The sequence below is a fragment of the Azolla caroliniana genome, unplaced genomic scaffold, assembly GCF_043228905.1.
Source record: "Azolla caroliniana isolate FFs.n. ecotype wild unplaced genomic scaffold, voAzoCaro1.0.p SCAF_5, whole genome shotgun sequence".
In the NCBI taxonomy this organism is placed as follows: Eukaryota; Viridiplantae; Streptophyta; class Polypodiopsida; order Salviniales; family Salviniaceae; genus Azolla; species Azolla caroliniana.
In genome coordinates this window covers 22801660-22822192 of record NW_028230440.1, presented here as the reverse complement: position 1 = coordinate 22822192, position 20533 = coordinate 22801660, and the positions used below count along the sequence as shown (strand labels likewise).

At 37.5% G+C, this 20533-nt stretch overlaps 2 protein-coding genes across 7 annotated transcripts; both read right to left on the bottom strand.

Annotated features, from left to right (window-relative positions):
• Positions 1 to 1982: 1982 nt before the first annotated feature.
• LOC147864495 (protein PLASTID MOVEMENT IMPAIRED 1-RELATED 1-like) lies at positions 1983 to 6364 on the bottom strand. Its single transcript, XM_087320371.1, has 2 exons — positions 3759 to 6364; positions 1983 to 3595 (listed from the first exon to the last, which is right to left on the bottom strand). Exons 1-2 carry the CDS (start codon positions 6179 to 6181, stop codon positions 2419 to 2421), a joined length of 3600 nt encoding a protein of 1199 aa, XP_087176497.1. The 5' UTR covers positions 6182 to 6364; the 3' UTR covers positions 1983 to 2418.
• Positions 6365 to 10249: 3885 nt separating this feature from the next.
• LOC147864494 (hydroxyproline O-galactosyltransferase HPGT1-like) lies at positions 10250 to 17149 on the bottom strand. Of its 6 annotated transcripts, XM_087320369.1 has the most exons (14): positions 17121 to 17149; positions 16944 to 17033; positions 16425 to 16558; positions 15131 to 15194; positions 14964 to 15013; positions 14677 to 14873; positions 12117 to 12180; positions 11950 to 12022; positions 11320 to 11443; positions 11138 to 11225; positions 10957 to 11007; positions 10778 to 10849; positions 10576 to 10688; positions 10250 to 10486 (listed from the first exon to the last, which is right to left on the bottom strand). In XM_087320369.1, exons 3-14 carry the CDS (start codon positions 16544 to 16546, stop codon positions 10452 to 10454), a joined length of 1053 nt encoding a protein of 350 aa, XP_087176495.1. In that variant the 5' UTR covers positions 16547 to 16558; positions 16944 to 17033; positions 17121 to 17149; the 3' UTR covers positions 10250 to 10451. The 6 variants fall into 6 exon arrangements, with proteins under 6 accessions (XP_087176495.1, XP_087176494.1, XP_087176493.1 ...); XM_087320368.1 differs by lacking the exon at positions 17121 to 17149 and having other exon boundaries at positions 16938 to 17112; XM_087320367.1 differs by lacking the exon at positions 17121 to 17149 and having other exon boundaries at positions 16944 to 17112.
• Between the last annotated feature and the right edge of the window lie 3384 nt (positions 17150 to 20533).

Sequence of the window (20533 nt, the reverse complement as noted above, 5' to 3'; positions counted from 1 at the left end):
TTAATATAATTGTGTGTTTTCACCAAAGAGAGAGAGAGAGAGATGAGAAAATTGGGAATAGAACCCACTAGGGTGAGCCCATTTCTCTCATACTTAAGGTATAGTAAAAAAGACAACCTTAGCTTATTATGGGGAGGATAAAGTTTAAACCTTTGGCTCCTTGAACCAAAAAAAAAACCAGTGAAAAAAAAAGGATAACAATATTTTCCCACATAAATATGATGGGCCAAAGTTGTCTTGACAACTAAACCAAATGGCTTTTGCAATTGGGTATCCTCCTCTATCATTATATGTAAAAAAATGTATCATTCGAAATGTGTTAAAGCCACCGGCATTACCCACCAAAGGAAGATGAGATCGTCATATGGGTCCTTCATTACATAGTGCCCTCTCATACTTTGGGTAATGTGTCCTACATTCAATACCTTCACCAATTACCAAACTCTAAATTCGCTCAATTTATGATAGACATGTGTGTGTGTGTGCGTGCATGTGAAATCACACCATATAGTAATAAATAAATGTGTGTAAAAACGCTACAATATTGGAACCACAACTAAGTGGTGTGGTCGCCACATGGGTAACAGGACATTTTGAACCCTTAGTAGGCAAGATGAACACTTTACTGAGGAAAGAATTTCGACTTGTTCCAATAAACAAAAACACAACATTAATACTCCCATCCACTTTCATAGATATGCTTTTAACTCCATGTCAACTATAGTTTATGTTTTCATGGCCATGGGTAAAATACAAGCATGCTCAAGACTCTTACATAAAGAGGTAATTTTCACATGGTTCTCGAGAGGCAAAGAAATAGCTCATTTTCCAGAGATACAAATTTCCAATAGGACTATTGTCAATGAGGTATTTGTTGGTGCCCAAAGAGCACACGAACATGGGAACTACAATAACATAGAATCATGGTTGACAAGTGACTATGCATGGAATACAAATATGAAAACATGGGTGGCTAAAGGGCACATGCACATACAACATAAACAAAGGGAAAAGGTGTATTGGTGCAAATTGAATGGTCAACGAACGTATTAATTGAATAGCAAAGCGACAATTTCAAAAACTTGTCATTGTTACCCTTTTGGAAGTGCCATTGATGAGTTCACTCCACACTTTATATTCTTTACGTATGCTCAAATAAGACATGCATGCTCAACATACAAGGAATGTGAAAACCCAACGAATGTACATTACTTTGAAATTACATCATCACATTTAATGTTAGTTTGCATTCAAGAACATATGAATTTTGAATAAAAGAACCTTGAAAGTAGCCATGACACAATAACGCAAACATTTCTAGGATATTGTACGTCACATAAATTTGCAAATGCATATGTACCAAATGATATTCTATACAAGGAAGAAAATCGATATGTACAATCTCTCTACAAAATAAGAGAGAATAAAGAGCGCATTGTACGCGCTCTGTTTTAATCATTGTATGACTACTTGAAAACACTCTTTATAGCATATTCATAAACGTTGCTCCGAATTTGGTCATTACAATCAAACTAGTTGTAGGTTGAAGAAACTACATCTACATTCCAAGATAGATGAGCACAATCTTATTGGTCATTAATATCATTATAGTGAAGTAATGGATTCCATATGCATTACTCATCACAATAGGAAACCAATTGATTCTTCATTTTGACACTTCCTCCAAGCTAACAAAGTTCATTTGTGATTTGGTGGTTTTTCTCATTACATATGAATCCCACTAAGCTTAAGTTGTTTGCTTCAAAAGGAATACGCATATCTTACAAGCTAAATATGTGATGTGGCCATTTTTGCTGATTTTATGCCACAAGCCACTTGCTGAGTTTCTAATGGAAAATATACATGTCCTTATCTTTATGGGAAGCTTAATCTATCTTATTGGTTGCCTAATGATTCCGAATACATAGACAATATTGAATCTTTGCTCCATGTTTTCTCCAGAACAAAATCCACTAAAAATATCAGCAATATGAGTTTAAAAACTCAGACAGGATATGTTAATATGGAACTTAAATGGGAGAAGTGACAAGAAGCCCCAAACCATCAGAACACTTTGTCACCCTTTTTATTAGAAATTGTATGCCCAAAATAGTGGAGTCGTAAAAATCAAACCAGTTCTAACTTCTTTTTTACATACGATTTCTTTTGTTTATCATACCGGCCTCGAAAAATCATTATATATTTTTGGTCTGAATACCAAAAGCAGACTATTAAGGTGTGTACAAATGATGATGACAACCAATCAGGAGGCCCACAGTAATATTGTAATATATAGGTAAAAAGTGAAGGTGCAAAGCCCATAAAGAACCCGAATTAACGTGAAATTGCTTTTTCGGAGTGGCCTTTCCTTATACACTTGCTCTTTAGGAAACACAATAATGAACGAATGAACGTGCTCTACCTCGTTCTTATTGTTTCATTGCTAAAGATGACATCTGGATTCCTTATATGAGGGTTCAAAGCTGCCAGATCCCGCCACTTTTGCCCAGATCCATTCACTCGTGCTGATATACTCCAAAGTGTCTCACCAGGTTTTACTTTAGTTTGTGCTGGCGCAGTACCACCTTTAGACTTTAGAAGTGAATGTTGTTTTGAAGATGATTTTGTCATCCCTTGTGCAAGCAACCAACGAGATCCCGATTGAATTTGCTTTTGACTACCCCAGCTTTTCTTTTGAATCTCACTTCCTTTCCCAGCCTTCACCTCATTATCATCACCTTCTATTGATTTCAACCCAGACATGTGAACGCCCATGAGTTTAAATTGTGGCATATCTTCTTTCATAAACGAACCTTTTGCTTTCCCTTTCACTTCATCATCACCATCACCATCACCATCACCACCATCACCATCTTCTTGTTCATTATTACCCTTCACTGATACTCTTCTTCCAATTCGCGGTTTAGGGGGTACCATAACTCTTTCGGCTTGAATAAGTGCCATCATGGGTGCTCCCACAGGTTCAAAGTTACGAAGAGGATCTCTCAGTTGAACAAGCATGGCAATCATAAGAGTGTTCCCCATTATACCTCCCTTCTTCGCATAAGCTCTTTTACCATCGTTCCCATCCCAGTCTCGTTGAAATGCATTATGAGCAGCTAAAATGGCCAAACTCTTTTCTTTTGTGTCGTTATCACCTTCCAATACTCCTTTATCTAGCTTTGCCCATTCGTCTAAAGTTATTGCCATAGAAAGTGGACCACTATTCTTTGTTTCCAAAGATAAATCATCCCCTCTTTGCAAGCTTTTGAAATGCAAGCCAGCCACACCATCGGACAAACTGATGCTATCTTTGTCTTCTCTTCTCTTTGTGTCATCGAGAATGCCCCAAGCAGCTGCATCTAAATAGGAAGGTGCATCCTCTTCGGGCATATCAGCTTGTATTTTTAATCCATCAATAGCAAGCGATTCAATATTTTCCATCGCAAGCGGTGCTAGATCTTCAAGCGACACATAGTCATCATAACCTCCAACTAACTTGTCCTTTGACTGATTGTTTGAGGGAGTTTTTCTTGATCCAGCCCTATCAACTCCCATTTCACTTTGGATCCCCATAAAGGATGAATTCTGATTCCTGTGACAAAAAAATCATTCAGATCCAAACTGCTATTAGTATACTGCCTCGATGACTGTTCAAAAAGAAATTGTCTGTTCCATTTATATTTCTTTGTCTTCTCAAAGAACTATATATGGAAAGGCATTTAGGAATTAATGAAAACGAATACTTTTTTCTTCACCTATTTCCATGTTGAAGACGACTTTGATCCACGTGATCCTCAAGGATGTTCATTGCAATAGTTTCATTTGTTAACATACCAGTTATATCCTGTAGAGGCATGGCAGCCATAGCTTGTTTTCCAAGGGTTTCCATACCAAATGAAGCCAAATGCCTCAAAATTTCTACAGTAGTGGTGCCCATTGTAGAAGGCACAACAACCGGTTTGGAAGCTTGCATTACCAATGAGCCACCACCACTGGTTTTATTCTTAGAAAAAAGAGAAGGGCTCATAGATCTTAACGATCCACCATCTTTCAAGTTCAACACCGGACCGAGACCATTTCCAAGGGGAGGTGGAATGGGCAAGTGTGGACCCAACATTGAACTGCTTCTATTTGGCTTTGGAGGAGAGTTTTGAAAAGCTTTCTCACTTAAACCCCACTCTCTCATCAAAGCTTGTGTTTCTTCATCCTCTAAGGCTTTTGCTCGAGATTTGCTCTTCATGCTTTGAGCTGCCTTTTGAAGCTCTAATTCGGCAGCTTCCATAATAGATGCCAATTGCATGTCTCCATCGGATTCCCAATTCTCATGAAGTTCATTTTCATATGGAATGATATCATTTTCTTGCCTTATAGTAGTTGTATCTTCATTTGCAAAAAGGTCTATGCATTGCCTCAGCAATCTTTCTCGGGGAGAGTCCGGCTCACCTTCAGAATTTGAATTACCTGACCCAAACCCAATATCCAACATGTCTAAGAATTCTCCAGCCACTAACTCTATTTCATCATCAAACTCTGTCTCCATTTCGTGTTCTGGCTTTCTTTCCTTATTCCATTCTTCTCCGATTCCTACTCCTTCAATCTCTTCTGATTCGTTATTCCATTCTTCGGTTCCATGATTCACTAGCACTTCATGCTTAAATGTACTTTCCATTTGTGCAAAAGTACGCTCAATTTGTGCAAATGTACCCTGAATTTGTTCGGTTTGACTATCTTGTGGAAGGCCTCTAGATGAAGGAAACTCACCTGGTCCACTCCCTACTACTTTCACATCAGTAACTTGACTCTCTTTTAATTCTTCGGTCCATTCTTCATACCCACACATGATTAAAACTTCATGACTAGAAGTATTTTGGATTTCATTAAAAGCACTTTCAATCTTTTCAGTCTGATCATCTTGTAGAGTAAAATCATCTAATTCATTGTCTTTTAAAGAAGATTGAGTGCATTCTTCTTCAAGGCCTGAATTACCACTCTTCTCTCCCAATAATTCAAAGGAAGTAATTGAATCTTGAGGTAAACTTTGTTTAGACTCAAGAGAATCATTGATGGCATTGGTGAGAAAGCCATCATTGATAAGAACAGAATTCTTAGTGAGAACACTATCATTGCCAAGAACACCATCGTTGGTAAGACCATCACCATCACCATAATTATCCTCATTGGCCTCCGAGGATTCATAATGGAGCAAATCATAGTTAAAAGTGACATCCAAATAGCTAGACTTCGCTTTACCTGAGAGCTGAAAGCTTGTACTCCAACCACTACCATGCCGGACATTCGGATCATCAATATCCTCTTCAGGAAGAAGTCTACTCAAATCAACATGATGTTGACCTAGCTCTAACCCATCCACATCAAGGGCGATGACTGAGATAGTGAAAAGCTTGGATTCATACTTGATGGCAGCATGGTCAAGCCTGTTTGCACACTCAGGCATCGTATCTCGTGTCCCAAAAACGATGCATCTTTGACGAAGCGTTTCATCGAACTCCACAGAGCCTCGAATAATACGAGAAGGCATGGTCTGGAGGCCTTCTTCTTTTCTCTTCCAATGAATGGTAAGGCGAAGGCCATTCATAGAGTTAGGGAGACCATGGATGGCTTTCACATGGAGAGAAAAAAGCACATGAAAACACATTCTTTGGGTAGTATTGGGTGGTGGTGGTGGTGGTGGTGGTGGTGTCATCGGAGTGGGAACTGGTGAGGAAGCCCTGAATGGTCTCCAATTCCAAAAGCCTTTTCTTTGTTGTTGGGTCTCTTTTTGTTGATGTTGGGTAGTCTCCTTCTGAACAGGGGAGGGTTTTTTAAGTAAAGCAGAATTATATTGATTCTCTCTCAGAGATGATGATGGAGATTGCCATAGTTTGGATCGATCCGACGACAGTTTTTCGGATCCTTTCTGAGGAGGATTCAGCCGAGGATGGAGAGATCTCGGGGAGGAGGAGGAGGAGGAACCACGTGGGGGGAGAGGGGCAGTCCCACCCGGACCATTGCTATGCGAAACACCTTGAGCAGCAGCACCTGTGGGGCCGAGAGTGTTGTTTCCTGCCGCCATTCCTGGACCTGCGCCAGCTGGTGGGTCTTTCCTGCTGCTACCAAGATAGCGATGTTCTGAAGGTTTCATGGACTTGCTGTGACTGGTATTCTTGGGAGGAGGCATCTCAGGAAAGGGCAAAAGATCGATGGGAAGAGAGAATCAAGAAGAAATTCTTCGCTTTCTGATGGTATACCCGATGTGGGTTTCTGATTTCTGATGTGGGTTTGTGTCGCAAAACACAGAGCGGAAGACAGGAGAATGAATCGAAGAGGAAGTAAATGCAGAGGACGAAGGAGACAAAGAGAGAGACATAGAGAGAGAGAGAGAGAGAGAGAGAGAGAGAGATTCTCTAGCTCTTCTATATTTGGCCTACTTCCAAAACTGGCCTCACAATTACTTGAATTTATACAATTGGCCCTCGCCCCCCCCCCCCCACTTAGAACACAAACAAACATGTTCTAACTAAATATAGAAGAACCCTTTCATAATTGGGCTTACCCATCCTTCCAAACTGGTTCACTATCTTGAACCCGTTGGTCAAATATTGATTTTGCAAATTCCTTGCTCTATTATCGTAAATCGGTTAGGCCGATCTGTCAAAACGACCAGGCCCTTAACATAACCTAGCGACTGGTAACAATCGGCAACGGTTCGTTTTGAACCAAACTGAACTACGAACCCATGACTTAATGATTAAAACGGTTCTATGCAGTTTGGTTCCAGTTCAGGTTTTTGTAAACGGTTCTGTTCAATTTGGAGGTTTACTAGATCGGTTTGAGCCTTTATCGGTTTAACAGTATTTGCTTTATTAACGGTTTGAATGGTTTGAGGGTTTATGATTGACACTTGATCATTTTCTTAAATATTTTTTTGAGCATTTTAAGCCTAATTTTAATATTTTAAGAAAAATCTTTAAAATTTGAAAAAACAATATTTTTAAAATTAAAATGTGAAAATTTGAATTTTGACCTAACTTAAAAACCAAAACCGAATCGCAAAACTGCGGTTTTAATGGTTTAATAGTTTTAAGGTTTGAAAGTCTCTAAAACCATTTGGTTCGAGCTTGGATTTTTTGTAATGGTTTGGTTCCATTTAAGTTTCAGTTTTTTTAAACGGTTCGGTTTTAAATGGTTTGAGTTTGATACTTTCGAACCGAACTGAATTGTTGCCGATTGCGAGTTGCTAGTTCATAGCCATGTCCCTCAAATCTTTTACCTGCAAAAGAAAACAATTCATCTAACGTTTGATGAAACTATGCTAAGACGTGTTAAACAAAACTTCGCTAACATGAGATTTGTTCGGTTTAGAAACTTTCTCGTTTTGCGACCCTTGCTCAATGAATGCGAGGAGTCTATAACCATCGTAGTGTCAACATTCTTGAACATGGATAGGTTCTATCTATATAAATTTCATAGGTTGATATCGAAATGAGTATGAAATTTTTACCAATTTAAATAACGAATACCAAAATTTGGAAAATCATGTAAGAATGGAACCAATGGAACCTCTAGAAGGATACTCTCTCATTGGTGTGGTAAGTTATTGAAGGGCTAGGCATTATCTTTTGATTTTAAATAATTTAGGGTTACTTTTGAGAGAAAAAAATTCAACTTGTTTGGTTCTGAAATCTTATTATTATTTATTTCCACCATGCGCGAATATAGGGCATATAAGGTATGAAACTCTCAAGGTGCCAAAGTTCATCATATTGTTACAAATGGTGCCATCTATATGAGAAGATACACGGGACCCTTGAAGTTGATGGGGTGGGGTGGGGTCTGAATCAATCCTTAGCATTGATCAAAGAGGAGCCCAAGGTTTCCTAGTATATTTATATGTATATACATATACCATGCACTTCAATATTTTAGTTCACAATTCATTCATTTATTTGGAAATAAGAAGCAAAAAATTGTGCTCTGCATGCAATGCCTTGTTTCCTTAAATTAGTCTTCATGCCTTGATTTGCATTGCTAATCACACAGTGACCCTAAAAGTTGCGATTTAGTTTCTATCACATCTCAATACAAATGTCCTAATACTAGATTTTGTTTTTTATAAGAGTCAAACTAGGACTAGAAAATTTAATGAGAGAGAGCCACATATATGGTGAGAAGGACGTTTCTAAGTCCTCTAAAGGCTAGAAACATGACTTGTGGGAGCCAAAATAGCATCATAAGAGAATCTCCTTTGTTGGTGTGTATGGCGTGCAAAATTTGTATCGTAATTGATCGTGTAAAGCATTGTTGAAATTACTCTGACTATTGCTCCACATCCTTGATCTCCTCATTAGGGCACAATGTGCAAGTATGGTTTGCTCTAGGTAGTTTTCTAGTGTTAAATGACATTGAGCAATAATATATTTTTGGGTGCATCTTGTCATAGTATCCCAACAAGTTAAGTCTATGAGAGAGAGAGAGAGAGATTCTACATCTAACGGATCTTATAAACAAGACAAGTTGCATGATCTCCTTGCATACGATTGTCTATTGTGCAATTGAACCATCATTTATATGTGTCTCAACATCATCATTGAAGGTTGTTTACATATACGTATGTAATGTTTAGGTACTATACATTTTTTCCCTATGTAATCGCACTTAGCACATTACAACAAAAATATACGTGTAGTACATAATCATCGCAAAGAAAACTCCAAACATTAATATCATACACATTAAAAAAGGGCCCAACATGTATACGTAAACTTCAAAATGATTACAAAATCGTCGTAAACAAATATTTCTTTCTTTCTTTATGTCCTTACAATTGGATTCGATTTCCACGTTATAGCTATAGCCTATAGGTTTTAAGCTTTGAGAAGTAGGAGTTGAATATTGAACTTAAAGTTGAAGTTGAACATGTAAAATTTCTGGTTGACAACTTTGTTGCATTCTTGATTGATGTTAGAGTTGAAGAATTTGATGCATTGCCTTACTTTCAACGGTTTGTATTAGCTACAAATGTTATGGAGCTAATGCTTTGCTCTTTAATTCCTAAATGTGTTGGTTGCAAATTGACTTATATTATAGAGCCAAAGTGAAGCTACTTGATGACATTATTGTAGAGATTAGAGGATCTTGTTATTATTAGGCAGGCCATATTTGGTATTAGTTTTTGTGAGAAAATGATATTTGATCACAAGTCTTAAATACCATTGTTGAAGTGAAGCATAAATAGCTTAAATGAACTTTGACGAGTATAATGTGACCTATTATTTGCATTGTTAACTCAATTGTATTGCAATTATTTACGCATCAATTTTGTTTTAGTAAATAGACCGAAGTATTTAACAAATACAAAAACATAGTTAAAGTAAGTTTAGCTAGGGAAGTACTAATTAATACACTACCATACTTGACAACTATGCACCATTTTTAATCTATACCATGCAACTAAATCACTCCACCATCAAATCATAAATCCCCTAAACCATGCATTAGCTTTTGATTAATAATCCCTTTGTTTTAGAAATGTTGTGAATAAGAGAGAAAATCTCAATACCAAAGTTATACCTTATGTATTAGCTTCTAATATTGATTAGCAATCACTGTAGTAACCTAGAATTAATGGTTCCATTTAAAATGAAGATAATTTGCTCAAAATAATGTGCTAATAATTATGGCACCTTTGAATGTGGAGCAATTGTTGAGTGATCAATGGATGATAATACAAGCAAGGTCATGGATAATAATGATATATTCAAGATTGAAGGCTTCCATTATCATAATGATGGTGGATAACCTGTACCACATTTGTTACATTGACAAATGGTTTGCTCATATTGATATTTCTCAATCTCATTCTATATTATCGACTTCAGCTTTCTCGTGCCATGCTCTCACAATTTGTATACCTCTACTTAGTTTTCTTTTGAGGCATTACAACACCAATACATTTTGTTTTATCGGATTGTTTTTTTTTTGTTATCATACCTTTTAAATAATTTTTGTTTTGTCTGACACATTCGACGAACCTAATAAATAAGTTTGGTTCAGCATTTTCTCTTGGCCAGTCCATGTTTCCCGAATCATTTCTCTTTTGCCCTCACCATTGTTTTAGATGTCACATTTCAATTGACTTAACTGATTAAATAGATTCTTTCTTATTATTATACTTGAAGCACTCTCACATCAAGACATCATGCGTGCTACTTCATTTCCAAATAGTGTGGTTAATCATTCAAACAAATTTGTTACCAACTCTAAAATGATAGATTGTAGGGGCTTATAGCTGTTCTATAACAAGGCTCTTTCAATCAAGGGCTCTGGTTGCTTTCAAACTGTTTTTTTTCTTTAGCATTAGCCACTAAGAACTACAATTCCCGGATGAAGTTCTTAATATTCTCAGTTTGCTCTTCTAACAACACTTGCAAAACCGATGTTACGTTGTGCTAAAATTTGGAGCATATCGTACCTGATGAAAACACTACAAAGCAGCATGATGTAGTTATACAAAAGAAAAAAGGACATTATGTATAAAATGTATATGTCAAGGAACAAGGGAGCGAAAAAGACCTTGGGGAGAGCTGGTACAGCATGCTCGTCGTTCATCAACATGCTCTACATCTAATCCAAGCATCCATGACCCTACTGACACATCTTCATGTGCATAGGTATGCAGAAAATCTCTATCAACAAGTAAGCAAAACATATAAGAAAAAGATGGCAGCCTTGAAATGTCAAAACTAGAAATACAAATTGCTAGGCCAGGGCCTACCGGTTAATGTAAATGTACTGAGCAAGTGCCCTTGAAAGAATATATAGATGGCCACTCGTATGCCGGAAGTATCTATATGTAAAAGAGGAGCAGAGACAAAGAAGCATATTTGAATCACTTTGTCATTGAGAAAAGAAACTGAACCATATATTTATGTTTCTAAATCAAATATAGCTTACGATTTGCCATCACCAAACTTCCACCATTCTTTTTCATACCACCGCTGGCCTCTGGAAAAAGAGAAGTCACATTAGGATGTGCAGAGGATTATGCATTATCCATCATAAAAATTGATCCATTGCAAGATCATATTAAGTTCCATGGATAGAAAAAATGCAAAAGTAGGAAAACACCACATACGCCTCTATTATAACATCTCCTGACTTCATACATCCGGCATATATTCTTGGCCTGTCCACATAACTTGTAAGTAACTTCTTAAGTTCATCTGCAATGCCAGCAAGCTAGAAAGCTCAAATCTAGTTTCTCTATTTCAAGCAGTGAGATATTGAATCATAAGTAAATGATTGACTGAGACATACCAATATTTACAAGTACATCATCATCAACCTTCATGTAAAAATCAGCATCCCATGTCTCTACAGCTACACTGAAAAAGTTTTTTGCTTTGGTTGCTAATTCCTCAGGTACCTCAACATGTTCTTCCTATAAATAAACGTTAAAAAATATGCAAACATACATTATTCATTTTCTTATGGGAATATAGACATCGTGTTTTCCGCCTACATGCAGTACAACATCAAATTACTATGGATAAAGTTTTTCTTTTTCCACACTTCTTAGCTTTAACTTCTCTTATTTATTTAGACGAAAATATCATGATGAATCACTGTTGAAATATGCCACAAGTCGGCAAGTTTGAAAGAGGTGGAGAGTGTTGTAAATGTAATTGATATGTGGGTATGAAGGACGCAACATGAAAGACCAATTTCTCGAATCCTTTGAAGTTCATGACTTTATTGTTAAATCTTGAGGTCATTGATGGATTGGAGTTCATGATACGTTTCTCTCCATGTATGTAGTATGTAAAATTATGTGTTGGATATATCGAATGGCATTCATATTATATTTTTGATGAGCTGCATAGTTAATCTGAACTAACACATAATCTTTCTTACTGATGTTTGAATGATTTATTCGACACAACTTACAAGTACAAGGAAATCCTTAGTTTCCTGATTCTCCGAGTCTATTCGCCGATCAGAACTATCCCCTTTATTTGCACTACAAGTCAGAAATTTACAAATTAAAATTTTTTGCATTACTGAATCATATCATATATTATTTCATGCTGTTCTAGTAGTATCATATAGCTAACCTCCTTCCCACCACAAATCGAACCACAATTCCGTTCTCTTTCTCAAGTTTCTTTAACGATTCACCTGCAATATACAGTGTTCATAGAACAACATCACAAGTCAAAACTTACATCAAGCCCAGAATACCAAATATCATGATACCCATAAAACATTGTTATCCTGTTACGTCTTTTTAGTACAAAAGACAAAAATATACCTATAATCCAACTTGCAAGTAGATCAAAGAAAATACTCCTTCACATGATCCATGTCAATCCTCCCATTTAGAAAATGTGACAACCCTATAGAAGGCCCTCAAGTCAATATATAGATCTCTCCTAGAAAATCTAAGAGACCTGAAGTCTGGGGGACCCTGAAGGCTGCTAATTATGGAAGATTTGTGTTTGAGCCCTTCATGACTCTATGAGAGGATATGGAAATACAAGAGAAAAAATCTGGAAAGCTAAACGTGCATTAAGAGATTTTTTGTGCGCTTTACAATGAGAGATCTTATATACGTTCACATTGATGGAAATCCATAGGTTCAGTTACAATATAAAAGACACAGGATATGCTAAAAAGTATAGTCTAATCAAATATTTGGTGTGGCTTATCCCCATGAGACTTCCCTAACTTTGGGGTTTGCCAAGAGTCTTGTCCATGTATAAAAACTAAGTTTTTATAGTCCATAGTTTTCTGCTGTTGTTTTTCGTGGTTGTGATCCAATTGCCTGTTCAGTCTCATGAGGCGTGAAGTTAAAACATGTGCAAGTCTCATAGCAGAATCTAGTGATTCATATATCAAAGAGATCAATCTAAATGGTACCTCTATGAGTAGGATTTTTCAGAGCATAAACTAAGTGTATGCTAACCCAATAGGCCCCCACATTGGAGACAAAATAATTCTGCAGTCTATGAGATTCTCCACATATATAATGAAGATATTGAAATTGCAACAAATAATGTTATATACACCAAACTATTCCTCCCCAACATCTATAGTAGGAATCCAGAATGTCTGACTATCCTTGCAGCAGTTTCCTGTACTTGGGGACTGCAAGACTTTTATGATAAATGTTGTTCATGAGGAGATTTGATAGAGCTTCCCTCAGCTCCTATACAATGATAGCTCTACCTCACCTAAAGTTTGCTCCATTTAGGCCTCTTCTGTTCCATGCACAAGTCTAATTGTGTTATGGAAGTATTCTAATTGATCACTATGGTGTATTCATTGCATCACCTCTTTACTTTCATTGCTCCTATATGATAATGCCCCTCATTTTCCTAGAGTGGGCACCATTTAGGCCTCCAGTGTTGTTCCTCTGGAGATTTGCTAGAGCTTCCCTGTGTTGGGTATAAAAGTTCAAGACCTCTGCATTTGTACATTTACAAAGGCCCTTTCACAGTATTGCTCAACTATGAGATTCTACTACATATTCGGGTCAGTTAAGTGTGAACTGGCTCAAATGGCCTAAAATCATATGCTATTAAAAATATATACAATTGCCCCTAAAACATATTCTTTTTGGGGCTCCAAAAACCTTTGTGTATCTTTTCCATCTCCTTCTCTGTTTTCACTGCATCACAAACATTTTTTGGGTCCTGTTACTCCTCAAAATCCACCATCACACACATGGTACCAAAACAAACCTCTTGGCATTCTTCTTTGACCCTGTAGCTCCCATACAATGATACGTCTACCTCACCTAGAATGGGCTCCATTTGGGCCTCTAGTGTTCCATGAGGCCAGTCTCATGGTGTGATGGAAGCATTCCAAGAGATCACCATGGTGTCTCCATAGCATCACCTCTTTTCTTCTTTCTAGCAATTCATGATTACCCCTTAAGGTATAGAAATATCATTGATGAAGTGGTAATATTTGACTGTCTCGAAATGCTAAAAATATCAAAAGGGCTCATTGACAAATCTTGGTTACCCTAGCAACTCTATATACACATAGGCCCAGGGAGTATAATATTTCCCCTATAAACAGGAGTAACCTCTAAATCTTACATAATCGATAGATATACCCTATGTAGGTGTGGCATCTTTCTTAAACAGTGCTTCTTCTCTATACCAAGCAAATCTACAACCACACATCCAGATGTCAAAGTTCTCTATGGGATAACATTACATTGTCCAAGGATGCTGAATATTCAATGTGCTAGAGGATCTTACAGGCATGCATCAGGGGTAAGAAAATATATGAAGGGATGAAAGGATGGCCAATGAGGTGTCAATCTCACCAATGGCTCATACAAGGTGGAATCATATAAGACTCTAGCTCAGGTTATATTTATCGTGAACATGAGGTGGACATTACTTAGCCAGTGTCTGGGAATCTTTTCGTACTCACATGTACTGGATCAGATAAGAAACTGTTTCACTGATATCTGACTGATTGACTCTTGTAGATGCCATTATCTACAGGAATTCAAGCTCCACCAGAATTTAAATTACATTCCGTTCGTTTTACATAGTCAATGGAAAATATGACATCCCATAATTTCAAATTTGAGCTTACGCACGTGCATATGAAAGAGACTTTTTTAAGGAGGTGCAATGAGTTAAAGAGTTAAACCTGTTGGCAGCCATTTGTTCCGAATCACATCTCTCTTTCGGCGGTTTGCAAACTCTGTATTGATGCCAATAACAGCCAGAAGTGGGCTTCTTGATGTATTATTGCCGTTGCTTAAGCTTATCCATTTCCTCATGAATCCCTGACTTTTAGCAGAAGCTAATTCTACCTCCAATTCAGCCAATCTTCTTTCTGCATCTCTGGCCAGGCACAAACACTAGCTAAGATTCAAGTATACTCTTATCCGCATCCACAATCATATTGACATAATACATGCTGCAACAACACACTTGCATCCCAGGATTTGAAGCTTATCCTCTACCGTAACAGGCTTATTTCCCTGAAAAAGAAGACAGATCTAAATAATGGGCAAAATTTGAAACAACAACCCTTATTTCTGTTGAAAAGAAGCAAGTTCTAATTGTGAGCAGTTGTAGAAACAATGGAAATTCATTACCATTCCCTTGCTTTTATCCAACATATTCATCATTGTGACCCGCTTCTCAGCATCCTGCCATAATCTGCTTAAATAATAATTAAGGGAGAGTCTTAACAACCAACCATCTCATGTACACCTCCTACTCATGTAGCTAACATGCATTAATTCATAGGAAATTAAAGAAGATAAAGACTAAATTGTGACCCGCTTCTCAGCATCCTGCCATAATCTGTTTAAATAATAATTAAGGGAGAGTCTTAACAACCATCTCATGTACACCTCCTACTCATGTAGCTAACATGCATTAATACATAATTAAGGAAATTAAAGAAGATAAAGACTAAAGGATTATCATCCTACCCAATCAATGCCCTCCACTGAGGTCATCACATCTACGGGTAGAGGTCCCTGGCATCATATGAAGAATAGTGCACTAAGAAATATGGGAAGAGATATAGTGAATGGAAGAAAAAGACTTACACAGAGATCTGGCCCTTTATAACCCTAGACACTCGGAACTCTGGATAGACACTGCTGTGTCCAGATTCATGTTAATGGACCTATCCCTATCCTTAATTTGGCATATTAATGATACATTTCTGCATATGCTTGTAACATGAATCATTCAAAAGCACATACAATGTTTATGTTGGAGGGAGAATGTGCACGTCTAGACAAAGATATTGAGGCTCAAGGTGGACCTTGATTTGGATCCTAATCGCATACTAAATTTCTAGTATGTGACATGTGTGTTCATAGCAAGAAATCATATTCAATAATAGAAAAATGCATATGTTGCATGGACAACTTTCCTACTGACAATGAAGTTGGCCATAATGCTTCAGTTTTCTGATCGGCTTACCTCAACTCTTGGTTGACTCCACCCCTAATCACATACTAGATGTCTTTTCATGCTTTTGCTCGTAACTTCTGCCTCTCGAGAAACAAAAGAAAAACACAAAAAATGCTAGAGTTGTATAGAATGTTTGCATATACTATAGCTATTAAGGCTACATGCAGGTGGTCACAATGTTCGTCTCTACACTATAGCTAACAAGGCTATCAGTGGCCATAAGGCTGCCCAACCATTCCATTGCCTATCTCTACTCTTGCTCCCCCCCTACCCCAGTTGAATGTCTGTATTTTGTTTTCTTTGGGTGGGAGGGGGGGAGAGGTATAAAGAAAAGCTCAGGTGGGTATTTCAGAGCTTTCCCCATATGGTCCCAACAAGAAATCAATCAATAGAACAGAAAATATTTTATATTACCTCTCTAACCTCTACAGTTTAATTAGATGGATTGAAAAGATTTACCTTCCAGCAATGTAGAAACAGGCAATGAATGAGATCATGAGCATGAGAAAAGATATAAATCCATTGTGCGCCACATTGTTGGACCGCCCTCTCATTGTGCTTGATCCTGACGATACCCTCATCGAAGATGAAATCTGTGAGGACAAAAATATGTTTGTATCGGCAAAAATAAAAAATCTATATTTTCCAAGATTTGAAGGAAGTTTATAAATATGTATACATATACAACACATACGCAGCCCAATAATTGAGTTGGATTGGATTAAGGTGATGATCTCCGCAAAAGAATGGAAATGTGTAGAGATGGTGTATGTATATGTACGTATAAGTATTTATATATATGCAGATATAGCTTACCTGCATAGAAACTATGGCTATGGGGGAATATGTGCCTTTTTATTGTTTTAATTCACAGATCTGTGCCTTCCATCTCTGTGCATCAGTAGTGTCAGTTTTTACTCTGGTTCCACTAAAATTAGCATTTTTTACTAACCCTACTTCATCAAATCTTACCCTAACCTTAATTCACCAGACGACAACTGCGGTCCTTGTTTGCTTCTTACTATAACCCTCATTCTTCATACTCATCAGGATTTCGTCTTCATTGCACTGCAAACCAATTCTTGAAAACTATCAGATATCTACAGCTGAGGTTCTTTCTCTTTTTCCTTTTTTGTTTCGTGCTATAACTCTAACCCTGAGTCATCAGAAGCATCAGGGGTTCAACTGAGACTCGTGAGGTTCACCGCGACGCCCTGATTGCTGCAGACATGGCCGTGGAAAGGATCTCCAGAGATTTGAAGGGAAATTGTGAAGATTTTGATCAAACTTGTTGGGGGGGGGGGGGGGGGGGGGGGGATGATTAAGATCCAACATAAACACACACACACACTCTCTCTCTCTCTCTCTGTCTGTCTGTCTACCTCTCTACCTCTCTCTCTCTCTCTCTCTGGAGTCTGTCTCTGTCTCTGTCTCTCTGTCTACCTCTGTCTCTCTCTCTCCCAACATAAACACACACACACACTCTCTCTCTCTCTTTCTCTGTCTGTCTGTCTACCTCTCTCTCTCTCTCTCTCTGGAGTCTGTCTCTGTCTCTGTCTCTCTGTCTACCTCTCTCTCTCTCTCTCCCAACATAAACACACACACACACTCTCTCTCTCTCTGTCTGTCTGTCTGTCTACCTCTCTCTCTCTCTCTCTCTCTGGAGTCTGTCTCTGTCTCTGTCTCTCTGTCTACCTCTCTCTCTCTCTCTCTCTGGAGTTTGTCTCTGTCTCTCATATTGATCTTGATCAGAAGAGCTGTTATCATTTCTGGCCTTATAGTTTAAGGAAATTGTAGAAATAGCCTCCTCCTCAATTCACATAATAGAGAAGGGTCTTATCAAGTCAATCCATCGGCCTCTCGCCACACCCAAAACCCTTTCTGCACTGTAGCCCGATCCGATACCAACCCTGTCCACATGCTTGACCCGATCGGGTAACCACCCGCCCACATGGTCGGCTTGATCGGTTAAACGCACATCCATATGGTTGGCTTGATCTAGTAACCACGTGCCCATATGGCCAACTCGATCGAGTAACCGCCTATCCATATGGTTGGCTTGATCTAATAACCACATGTCCATATGGTTGGCTTGATCTAGCCACCACGTGCCCATATGGTCCGTTCGATCGGGTAATTGCCTTGTCCATATGGTCGGTCTGTTGCCTTTGTAGGCTCCTAGATTACATTTGCCATCATTGATTCCTATATGCATCTAGAGCAGCATTGGGCTTTCCATTGCCTTGGGCTGGTGCCAAAAGAGCCTCTGTCTTTTTGTGTGTGCATGTGTTGGTTCAGAAGTTGAATAAACCAGCATATATTTGTAGGACCAGAGTAGGCGTATGAATATAGCTTGCCAAGGCCATTTGTACCTAATGCCACCCCATGTGTCAAAGGGGTTTTTATGTCGGGCAAAAATTTGAAGGAATGATATCCATTCGTCATGATCATTCACCATATCTTTATTTATTTCTTGAACTCAAATGTCATATTTACATCTATGTAGACTCTGAATGCCACACATTTCCAAAGTTTGGAGGTGAGATCGACATCCAATGAGAGGTTGGTGTTTATGTGGGATAGACTTTTGATCGCTTTGTTTATGTTATTCGACGATCTACTTCACACATTTCGTTGAGATTATAATAAAATTTCAAACCAACTTTTAGTTGACATTAAACGAGTCTAGTCTTGTGAAGGAAAGAGCAGAAGAAGAACATCTCCATGACATGCATCTTTTTGCCAATCAAGAGCATTTAATTTCTCTTGAATTTGAAACTGAAAATCATCGCGCAAACTTGTGTGATATGCATAATACTACAACTTCCAAATAAGTAGAGATTGAATTCATTGAGTTATGTGATTTCTTGTATCTTGTTGGTGTCATTATATTTCTTTTTTCTCATTCATAAAGTTGGCTCAAATAGGATGTTTTACTTGCGTCTCTTCATACCATGGGCCTTTCGTTCAAAATGGTTATGTCATCTACTTTCAAACTATGCCAATATATATCTTGCCCAAAAACGTATATACTGTAATCTACTTTTAGGCCAACGATTTTTGCGTATCTCAAACGTTTTAACATTACAAGACGATGATATGTCGGGACTAATTATTCAACTTTACTTTTTTGTTGACCTACATAGAGATATTTTGATACGTATGGTACATCCCCAAGAGCATAAAAAGTAAAGTCAACAACAATCATCAAGAAAACCCAACCAATGGTTTATACGCATTCAATTAATAAAGGGCATTGTTGAGAAGTAATGGCATCCGGATAGTAACATCAAAATATTGTGCAATTACTTGTGTATCTTTCTTTGAATCAAAACTCACACAAAGCAAACTACTCACACTTTTATAAAAATATATGTATTAAAATGTTTGCTCATCATTAACATCACTTACCCAACACATTCAAGTGAATCGTCTAAACATACTCTCTTTGCAACTCTTGGTCATGTAAGAATAGATACACAATGAATTGCATGATTATAAAATAAAAAATATTGTGCCATTTTTTGCTATTCAAAAGAATGTACAAATTAGTAGGGTATTGTCTTGGCAAAATAGTTTTGAGGAATGCATTTTGGGGTCCTAGTTTAGATAAGACATTAGGAAGAGTCTAATTGATTACATTGAGAACCACAAAGTAGTTTCCTAGCTAAGACACTAAGAAAGTTTGAGTAATGGATTCTTTGGTTACTAGGTGGAAGGTTTGTCCTCATCTTTGATGATTCTATTAATCAAAGGAGTGGCCCAAAAATAAACGAGTACATCAAGCTACTAGCAATAATTTGCCAAAGCATGAAAATTCTTATACAAAGGTAGCACCATTTATTCTACAATGTAGCCTCTAGCGAGCTATCTAGCTTGTAGGCAGATGATAAGTGTAACGCCTCACTAGCTTGTTTGGTGTACAAAAGAATAATTCATTCTTTGACTGCACTAGGTTTTACATTCCATAATGTTCCCCATTGTTAAAACACTCCAAAAATCCCATACAAACTTTGAGAAATCGAATTCCCAATACCATGCAACCATTGTTCCTTACCTATTAGGATGACCAACAATTCCCAAACTTCAAGGAATCCATAATGAGAATAGTTGTTTGGAGTTTTTTAAAGTTTAAGAACCTAGATTAAGATAAAGAGGCACCTTGAATATGTTGGGCACTAAATCCATAATTCGAAAGATGTTTCCAAGGGAAATAATTTTGTTAAATGTTGATTAGTGTGTCCAATTTCCACTTCACAATCTCATCCTTTTGTTTCTCAAATTTTTTTATAGGAACATTCATTTTATTTTGATTTGTTGTTCTCAAAGACAAGCCAACACTTAAGATGTAATCTCTTATTTGGTCTGACAGGCCATTTTGGCCTCTTAAAAGAGGTTAATATATCCTTCTTTCTTTCTCCTTCCAATCAAAGACCATAACCAATGAAAATTACATCATCTGTGAAGATCTTGTTGAAGACACCCAATGGTTAACCCAAATGCAGCAAGGTACTAACCATCTTACCCACCTCATTAGATATGCATCTGATGTAATTTTATTGTTGAAA

What these genes read in the sequence shown, in the direction of transcription:
- LOC147864494 (XM_087320364.1), bottom strand. An exon ending in CTTCAAATCCTGGGATGCAA is followed by an intron (nt 14,874 to 14,963) that starts GTGTGTTGTTGC and finishes GTGCCTGGCCAG; the next exon opens with AGATGCAGAAAGAAGATTGG. An exon ending in GGAGATGTTATAATAGAGGC is followed by an intron (nt 11,008 to 11,137) that starts GTATGTGGTGTT and finishes CTCTTTTTCCAG; the next exon opens with AGGCCAGCGGTGGTATGAAA.
- LOC147864495 (XM_087320371.1), bottom strand. Translation starts at nt 6,181, where the DNA reads ATGCCTCCTCCCAAGAATACCAGTCACAGCAAGTCCATGAAACCTTCA. An exon ending in CGTCTTCAACATGGAAATAG is followed by an intron (nt 3,596 to 3,758) that starts GTGAAGAAAAAA and finishes TTTTTGTCACAG; the next exon opens with GAATCAGAATTCATCCTTTA.